Source organism: Monomorium pharaonis, chromosome 10, assembly GCF_013373865.1.
Source record: "Monomorium pharaonis isolate MP-MQ-018 chromosome 10, ASM1337386v2, whole genome shotgun sequence".
Classification (NCBI taxonomy): domain Eukaryota; kingdom Metazoa; phylum Arthropoda; class Insecta; order Hymenoptera; family Formicidae; genus Monomorium; species Monomorium pharaonis.
This window is the reverse complement of record NC_050476.1, coordinates 9,082,396-9,092,930: the sequence shown is the minus strand read 5'-3', so window position 1 is coordinate 9,092,930 and position 10,535 is coordinate 9,082,396. Positions and strand designations below refer to the sequence as shown.

General features: G+C 31.4%; 1 protein-coding gene across 1 annotated transcript; it reads right to left on the bottom strand.

Annotated features, from left to right (window-relative positions):
* Positions 1-1,570: 1,570 nt before the first annotated feature.
* Positions 1,571-2,532, bottom strand: LOC118647745 (ataxin-8-like). The gene is made up of 4 exons (XM_036293185.1): positions 2,514-2,532; positions 2,193-2,435; positions 1,991-2,119; positions 1,571-1,632 (listed from the first exon to the last, which is right to left on the bottom strand). The coding sequence occupies exons 1-4, from the start codon at positions 2,530-2,532 to the stop codon at positions 1,571-1,573; spliced, it is 453 nt and encodes a 150-aa protein (XP_036149078.1).
* Positions 2,533-10,535: the final 8,003 nt, after the last annotated feature.

The following is a 10,535-nucleotide window of genomic DNA, read 5'->3' as shown; positions in this document are numbered from 1 at the left end:
TAATAAAAAATTAAAATAAAAAGTTTTAGATTTGTTTTTTAAGGAAAACAAAATAAATACAAATATTTATATGTAATAAATTTTATTTAAAACATTTTTCACTAAACTTTAATAATTATTTATCTTCTAAAGTAAATTTTTTATAAAAATACATTGTAATTATAAAATTGTATATTTTTAATCATTGAACCCGAATACCCAGACAATTCAAATGGACTGAATAGCAATGTAGTCAAAATATGCACGCTCATGCAGATTTATATACGACTATAGAAAATTCGATCAAGTAATTTCTCTAGTGCATATTAAGTGACATCAGTGCATATTAAGTGACCGCCGAGCACCCGAGTCGGTCGCGTTCGTACCTCGAGACTCGGGCCGGCTCGGTCGCTCTCGCTACGCCTGCCGCTACTCGGTTATTAAAAAGAGAGAGACGTCCGTCTCTCTTTCTCCAACGCTGCCATGAAAGCGTGCGTTCAGCGGCCAGCGATTGACGCTTGACGAAAGGCGCCTGTGCTCCCCCCGTCCCCTCGCATGTCCCCCGCTCATCTAAAGCATCGCGATCAACAAGCAAATCAATTGATATCAATCATTGATAGCATTGATCATATTATTCATTATTATTAATTATTAAATTTTTTTCTATTAATGTAATTTATTGTCTTATTTAAATTATAATAAATTAATTATAATAAAACCAATTATAAATGTACCTTACGTAATAATAAACATTTTTAATAAATTATTAAATACAACTAAAAATAGAAAGAGCTGACGAGTTAGCAAAAGATCTTTATATCCAAATTCTTTATTCTATAATAGTTAATAGACATTTCGTTATTCAATCATTTTTAATGTATAGTTTCCCCAGATGTCAAATGAAACATAAATTAATTATCTTGTTGGTGGTAACGATAACATTAACTCTTAATTACATTGCAACTTTTTTAAATATTAATGCTCAGTTAATCAACAATTATAAATACATACATAAATTCGTGAAATATGTAAAATTAATGTAACGTGATCGTGTCATTCTTAAAATTAATTACAAAGTAAATTAAATAAGAGAAATATGATAGTAGTCCGTAATTTAACAAAATAAGAAAATAATAAAAATACATATATAATAACAAGACTCGTGACAAACTCATCTCCGACAAAGTATTTAGTCACTGTTAAAACTCAATTAAGTCATATCCAACCGACATTTCAGGAATAAATGTGAGACAGAGAAAACTATTGAATTTGTCACGTATTCTATTATTATGTATGTATATATTATTACTTACTTTGTTAAATTGCGAATTATTTTTATACTTCTCTTGTTTAATTTATTTTAAAATTAATTTCGAGAACATAAACACGTTATATTAATTTTATACATTTCACAAATTTGTGTGTGTATTTATTATTAATTACTGTTGATATTAAAAAAAAAAAACTATATAGTTTGAATCAGAATTTAACTAATGTTGCTTTATTCTCACCGATAAGATTTTAACTTTTTTTTCTTTCGATGTTGGCGTATTTATCACATTTATTTGTTAATTGCTAAGTGGCTTCCACGCTACCCATGAGGTGCCACTAATAGCGCGTTAGGTTTTTTTACGTGGACCTTCGCCAGTAGCCCTATTATACCACATTTAATTTTTCATATTTTCAACACATCTATTTATAGATGTGAGGTCTAGCGTTCTAAACCAGTTTTTAATTAATTATTTATTTAATTGTACACACACACACACACACACACACACACACACACACACACACACACACACACACACACACACGTATATATATATATATATATATATATATAAACATACATAAAAAGGAAAAGAAGAAAGGAGGGAATATAAAAATATATTTTAAAAATTCGTATTTTTTAAATCTAATATATTTTTTATATTTTAATATATATTATAATTTTTGTAATGATATATATAGGTGGGGCCGCCACCTCGGCTGCCACCTCGGCCGCTACCTCGGCCGCCACCTCGGCCGCCACCCCGGCCGCCACCTCGGCCGCCACGGGCGCCACGTCGGCGAGGTGGTATCCCCCTCTGCGCTCGCCAACGGGCCCTTGAGCGACCGCCCCCTATTCTTTTTCTGTCTAAAAATAAATAAATACATTATTAAAATAAAATAATTTTTAATATTAATACGTAATAATGTAAAATACTTACATATTTGCTGCTGTTGCGGTTGCTCCTGCGGCTGCTCCTGCTGCGGCTGCTCCTGCTGCTGCTGCTGCTGCTGCTGCTCCTGCAGCGGCTGCTCTTGTAGCGGCTGCTCTTGCGGCGTCTGCTCCTGCGGCGGCTGTTTTTTTTGCAGCTCCTCATAGAGGAAGTGCAACTGTCGTTGCACTTCCACTTGTTGCTGCTGCTGCAACAACTGCAGCAAATGCTCCATCGAAGCTGATTCCGATTCTGTTAATAAAAAAAATATAATATAAAAGAAATTTTTATGATAATGCAGAAAAAAGAGTAAATTAATTTATTACTTACGGGACAAACTGTGGTCCATGGCGGTTGCTTGCGAAATGTGCGAAACGGCAGAGCTAGGTAAACAATTGAAAATCGCGTGCACGTGTTGCGCCGCGCGCCGCTCGCCGGGCGCCACGCGGCTGATTCTTCATTGTGTGAGTGCGAGCCGCATTTGTCGTTTGACTGTGTGCGGAGAGCACGATATCACGATTTGTTTATTGTTACTTGATTTTACTGTGTTAATGTATTATTTTTAAGCGATTGAGTGTTAACGTTTTGAACGTAAGTGCATTTTACAAACAACGTTATATTGAGAAAGCTGAAAGTTTTGATTGGGAAATCAGTAAGAAACTTTTATATATTTTTCCCTTATTTATTCTTCTTTTAATTTTTTCTATTTGATTCTTCGTTTGGTTTCTTTCTTGTTGTCTATAAAAATGTGCGAGCCCTTAGAAAAGAAAGATAAGCGAAGTTTTCAGGAAGCTTGGCTTAGCGACACTCAATATAAATTTTGGATACGTAAAGTACCGTTGAATGACGATCTTTATCATTGCACTGTATGTAAGAAAAATTTTTCTTGTAATACACGTATTTCAAGACATGCAAATTCTACGTGTCACAAAAAAAATCTGCAAAAAGCTACATTTTCTTTAACAAAAATTGACGATATAAATGAAGCTTCTCAGACAAAACAAAAATTTCGACAAGAATGGTTAGATATTGAATTGTTTAAACCATGGTTACGTGAAGCATCACATGATAAAACATTATTTTTTTGCGAATTTTGTAAAAAATACATGGATGCTAGATTGTCACACATTTATCGTCATGCAGATTCCGCAATGCACTTAAAAATTGCTGCAGATAGAAATAAAGAAAGAAAAGAAACAGACGAAGATATTAATATTACGGACGAATCGCTTTTGTCGTTTGATGAGCGAAAGAAAGCAGCAGAAATTAAATATGCTGCATTTATTGCCGAAAAAAATATTTCTCATCAAACGGCAAAAGATATTCTCTCATTTTTCCAAGAGATAGGAAAAGATTCTAAAGTATTAGAAGCCATGAGCATGAGTCGAACTAAATGTAACAAAATCATTTCAAACGTATTATGTCCAGTTGAAACCAATCGTGTTGTTGACATTCTGCAAAATAATAAATTTACCATTTTTATTGATGAAACGTCTGATATTACAAATCAAAAATGGATGACGTTTCATAGTCGGTATGTTGATCCTGAAACATTAGATGTTCGCTTGCAAGTGATTAAATTAATCGATATTGATGCAAGAAATAGCAACGCGGAAGAATTATTTGAGGCATTTAGGAATGTTATGTATAAATTACAAATTTCATTTTTAAACACTGTTGCCTTATCATGTGATAATGCATCCGTAATGACAGGCAAAAAATCATCTTTTAAAACAAAGCTTGGGAACATTTGTAAAAATCTTTTAACATTGTCTTGCCCATGTCATTCCGCCGCGTTAATTGCACATGCTGCATGCAATAAGATTCCAGACTATTGCGAGGAATTTATTTAAAAAATAGCAACTTTTATTAACAATAGTCCCAAGTGATCTGCTATTTTTCAAGAATTTTGTGAACGTTTTCAGGAAACAAACCGCAAAATTTTAAAATCATCCGATACACGATGGCTTTCTCGGCATTTGTGTATTGACAGACTTTTGGAATATTGGGATACTATTAAGCTTTTTTTACAAGAAACTGTTATAAATGAAAAGATAAAGACTGGCGAATATTTATTAAATATTATGCAAAAACTTGATGTAAAAGCATATTTGTTATTTTTAAAACATATTTTAAATTTTTTTAATATGTTTAATGCATTCTTCCAAGCAATAGAAACGAGAATACATCTATTGCAACCAAAATCACTTCAGTTTCTAATCATGATTTGTAAACCTTTTATAAAAACAGAATGTCGGTAAAACATACGGCTTTAGCATCCTATTAATCGCTCCGGGAGCGATTAATGACGTCATAAGACCAATCACAGCCCTTCTTCTGAAGAAGGGAATAACTGTGATTGGCCAGTTCTAGAGGAAAAGAAACAAACGTGTTAACTCAGCACTGAGTATCATGTAATTTTTTCCCTAGGGCGGAAACGTGAAAAGTGAAACGTTAGTAGGTATGTATCACTATGGGGAGACGCCTGTGACGTCACTGGCGCCGTCCTCCACCTTTCTACGACGGCTCCAGTGTGACAGGCGGCTACCTATAGTGGTACAAATGTTACATTTATGAAATCTCTCTCTCTCTCTCTCTTTTTCCTTCCTTTTTCTCCTCTTGCATTTACTCGCTTCCCCCACTCCCACCATAAAATTTTTCAAATATACTTTATTGGTACAAATTTTGATAAATACTTATTTATTTATTTTTTTTATTCTAATAACAAAAGCACATCCTTAACATAAAGCTTAAAGAAAGGTTTTTTTAAGAAACAAAATATTTTTAAAATAATTTTTGATTACAAATATTTATTGATTACATGTTACATTTTACGACATACATATATTTCCTGTTGCAGTAGTAATACGAAATACGAAGTAATCTTAAATATTTATTTATTGATTACATAAACACGTTTTAACAAATACATATATATATATTTTTTATTGCATGTGCACGATAGTTTTACAATCCATAATAATACGAAGTAAAAACTTGTATATTTTAAAGAAAATATAATGGTACGTAGTTAAAAAGCAATACAGAGCGACTAAAGAACACATAACGATTAAGTCTGTACTCTTCGCTCCATAGTGGTCAGTAGTGTTTTTTTAATTTTATCAGGGGTAAGCTTTTTAAAATATTTTAATTCAATTTACAACTTTTTAGTCCTTGTTTTTTTCCTGTAACGCTGTATCAGTTGTAACTCTGTAAATTAATACATTTATTATTATTAAGGTAATTAATAAACTTGAATTCAAAATATTACACATTATATTTACTTAATGATTTTTTGCGCTATAGAAGCTCGATATATCGTTGTTAATTCAAGGAAAATAATATGAAATTCTTGCTCAGTAAATAACAAATATTTTGCATTTAGTTCATCATAAGTCTGCTTTTCAAGAATATTGCGCACGTTTTTAATAAACTGTATCACGGTACATAAATCCATTTTTAAATCATTTTTACGGATTTCTATATGTAGCTGTTTGATTAGAAGATGTTGGCAATAGTTAACGCATTAGACGATTGCTTCAAGTCTTCTCAGACGTTCATTGATGCACACACATATTTCTCTAAGATTGTCAAAAATGGTTTTTTGCATAATTATGGCTCGGGGGCTATATTTCCTTTTTTTCTTCTTCGATTCATCCTCCTCTTCCTCTTCGTTACAATTTTGCAATCTATCGATGATTATACACCGCTGACCGTATGAAATTGTAAAAAGTAGTGAAAAATCTTGTTTTACAAATTGTTAATCACGCATTTCGTTTGCTACTGCATCTTCTGAAACAAAATATTCAGATATGGTATTAAATTCCTTCTGAAAATTATACCAAGCATCTGCTTTAAACGATAGGCCCATAAAATCTTTTCCAATTAGACGGATTACAGGATATAAATCACCATCTTTCTGCTCTTCGAATCCAATAACTACTTTCTTGCCAAAAGAAAGATTTAACTTGTATATCGTAGGCAGAAGAAGTTGTTTCTCGAAAATTTTGGGTGATTCACTTATTTCATGAGACGTACCATTGTCGTTGCTGTTGATAATTTTTCTTTTTGCCATGGTTATCGTAAATAAGTAAGTAAGCAAATAAACTTGGTACAATACAGGGCCCAACACGCAGTGTTGGGTAGTATCTCTATACATGTATCTAGATACATGTATAGAGATACATTTTGTATATCTGAACCTGTATCTGAGATACATTTGAATTAGAGTATTTGTATCTGTATCTAGATACAAAACACAGTATCTGAACTGCTTTTCAGATACATTTTCAGATACATTTTCAAATACATTTTTACGTACTTTTTGTCTTTATTGGGAAAAAAATGTTTTTTTAATGTAATTTTTGATTTGCTATTACTGTCGATAGCGTCATTTAGATTTGCGCAAATAGTACTTATGTATAAAATAACTTTGCTATCTAGTCTATAGAATCATCAGATTTTGTGCATATTACATACATTATTAATATTATTATTATTATTACAATAAAATATAATTTAAAAGACGAGAAACGCAAGTTTATTCAACAATTCAACAAACAAATAAAAAATTCGGAAAAGACAGTAAGAGTTCAGCGACAGGTATTTATGCGCAACACAAAAATGTAATTATTTATTTTATAATGCGCTTTTCGTGTTGCGCACAAACATTTAAATTTTTCAGATTTTTTTATTTGAATAATTTAAGAGTATCTGATACGTATCTGAGATACTTTTAAAGTATCTGAGTATCTGTATCTATATACATTTTGATTTGTGTATCTGTATCTGTATCTAGATACATTTTTTTATAAGTATCCCCAGACAACACGCATGTCTAAAAGACATCTTTAAGACGTCTTAAAAGAGACGTCTTTGAGACTTTACCAAAAGACGTCTTTATGACGTCTTAAAATCATCTTATTTTAGACGTCTCTCTTAAGACGTCTAAAATACGTCTTTTTTAAGACATTCTTTGAGACGCCATTTAGACGTCTTTACGACGTCTGAGAAAGACGTTTTTAAGACGTCGAATGACGCACATAACCAAATCTGCCGTGTGATGCGATCAAGTCGATCGACGTGCTTATCCCGTATCAATTTTTGAACTCTTGCACGTATCGCGTGTGTGTTGGGACGTTTTGTCCTAGTTTGCTGTGTAACGCAGCCGAGTGTGGATACGTTAATACAACACAACTTTTTAACTCTCGTACGTATCGCGTGTGTAGGCTGTTATTGGAAATAATTAACCTTTCTGACAACAGTTTTTGACAATTAATAAACCGGACGATAATAGTGTTGCGCTTAAGTTGCTGTAAAATATGTGACTGAATCCAGTATCTCTGTAAAATTCTGTAATTTCCAATCACAAAAACATGAAATAAAATTGAAATATATAATATAAAATTTTGTATTTATAAAAAAAACTTATCTTAATAATAAAATAAAAATAAGGAAATATAAATATAAAGTATTTTGTTTAAAATAATAAAAAATAAAAAATAATAAACCTAGCTTTTGGAATCCTTGGCGGAAAAATTTTCTACAAAATTCTAAAAAACTACAAAAATTTACAAAAGTGTGTTTCAAATTTAGCATTTTTCTGTAAAAACTACAAAAAAATGCCAGAATTGGAACACTTTTGTAAATTTTTGTAGTTTTTTAGAATTTTGTAGAAATTTTTTCGCCAGGGATGTCTAAAATAATTTTTATATAAGACGTCTCAAAAACGTCATAAATAAAAAAAATTAGACGTCTTTGAGACGTCTTAAAAACGTCTTAAATCGGGTCATAAGACGTCTTAAAGACGTCTAAAAGACGTCTTTCTGATAGTTTTATAAGACGTCTTATAGAAATATAAGACGTCTTTTAGACGTCTTTAAGACGTCATAATGTTCTCTGGGTCTGTATCTGTATCGAGATACATTTTAAAAGTATCTTAGCCAACACTGCCAACACGTACACTATGTATATATAATTTACTCAGAGAGAGTCTCTCAGAATGTATGACGTTATATTACGAATGTCTAATGAAGATTGCTTGATTGAAAGTAAACTGTGTTTATAGAGCTGCTATGCAACAATGACAATAGGTGAAATGACGGGAGGTATTCATAAATCTTAGTAGTGATTTCCCAAAGACGACGATTCCCCAAAGTACCAAGATTTCTACGGGGAGTGATCTCATCACAAATAAAAGATAGTGCCTTTGCACGTGTTCGGTAATATGAAACTCTAAAACACCGTTGCATTATCACGTCATCGTGAGATGACTATAAGCCGCTCGGCACGTACACCAAGATCGAAACAAAGAGTTATTTTTTATATAATATTATAATAAAAATAATTAGCAGGATATTTATTAATGTTATTTAATACTACTATTAATTACTATTAAAATCTACAATTTATTTTAATATTTTAATATTTTAATATTTTATATATTGAACTTGATACAACCAGACATGAAATACATGTGTTGCATTGTCATAAAAAAAAAAAAAAAAAAAGTAGAAATGTTAAACCAAATGATGATAGAGGTAGAATCTTATAACTCCGAACAGCGAGATTTTTTTTGCAACATTTAGTATTGTGCGAGCTTTGAAAGAGGCTAAAATGAATCTCTACGAAATCATATCCAAAGTACAACGTATTTTGATACCCTATACGCCGTATTTACGACGTGTTTGTAATAGTACATGGTGCGCCCGTTTGCGAAATTTTTCACGAAAAGCTTTATTGAAAAAATTTAAATTTTTACCCAGCAAACACATATTGTAACAGTTATATAACATAAAAGATTAAGGTTATAATAACAATTGTTACATCTTTACAATATAATTATTATATACCATTCGCCTATAGTTGGTATATAATGTATGTTATAATCCTGTTAAGAAACAATTATATAACTGATAAATGTTAATGTTACGTAAGTTCAATTTGTAACAGTTATATAACATTTCTATATTAAAGTTATATACATTAAAATTGTACCTTTTATAAAATATATAAAAAATACAATTTTAATGTATAAAATTTATAATTGTATTACTACTATAGATAAATATTTAGCTTATAACAGCTGTCTATATACTGCGCTCTCAATTTTTATTTGTATTTGAAATTCGTTTTTTCTTTGTTTTCGGCAATTTTAAGTTTACGGCCACCGATATATTTATTACACTGACAAGGGAACCTCGCGAACCCGAAAATTTTGATTTTAATGAAACTTGGCATAAATGTAGAGGGGGTAAATACACGAATTTAAAAATTATAAATTGGTGCTTATAAATGGTTTAAAGGGTTGAAACCACCCTTCAAAAATTTAGAGTTTTTGCCTTTTCTCGAAATATCTCGTAAACTAAACAAAATATAAAATGTTTCATACAAAAGTTTTACGGCATGAATACCTCTATTTAAATATTCTATTTATTTTTCCCCAAATTTTTTTTTCGAAGAAAAAAAATTTGTTTTTAAAAAAAATTATTTTTAAATAAATAGCATAGTTAAATAGAGGATATTTATACTGAGGTTCCCTTGTGAATTATTGCAAAGAATATATCACATGCCTCGTTGGCCGAATGATGAGGACGCTTACCCAGAATGTTGAGAGATCCAGGTTCCTTTCCTGGCTGGGGTTTTATTTTTCGCGATAAAAATTTTCAGTTTTTTTGGAGGAAAGAAGTTTGTATAGATATATGCTTCTAAGCATCAAATTATTAAATTGCTAATAAATTTAATTGTGATATTACGTTTCGTGTAAAGGCTGTGTTTCAAATCCGACAAATTTGCACGCAATTCGCATGGGCTAAAGAACGTAAATAAGATTCACACAAGAATTATTATTATTATGCATCAAGATCCGCGTTTGACCGATATCGGCAATTCTTATCGTTAAATTCGAATTTTTATTGGTTCTTTTTATGTTGTTATTATATACATGTTATCAAGTTCATCATGCTATATAATTATAACAGTTATGTAACTACTATGTTTATTTTCTGTGAGGACACGCTATGACATAGGCCAATATTTATAATCAAATCTTATTTCAAGATCGTCTCAAGTAATGTCATAAGATGCCAATACGGCTCTGTGATTGACTGATAGCATCTTAAGACAGTACTTAAGATGATCTTAATAAATATAAGACCCGACTATGAATACCGGCCATAAGGTTGCGCGAGCAAGTAGCATTTGATTCAGTGCACGCGCGCCACTAAGTTGCTGCGCAAAGCGTATATCAATTGTTTTTTGATAGCGTCGTCGCATCGTGGTTGCGTTTGTGGTGGCATTATTTTGTCTTCTTTCGATCGATTGCCATTTTAACGAAATTACTCAGTGATTAGT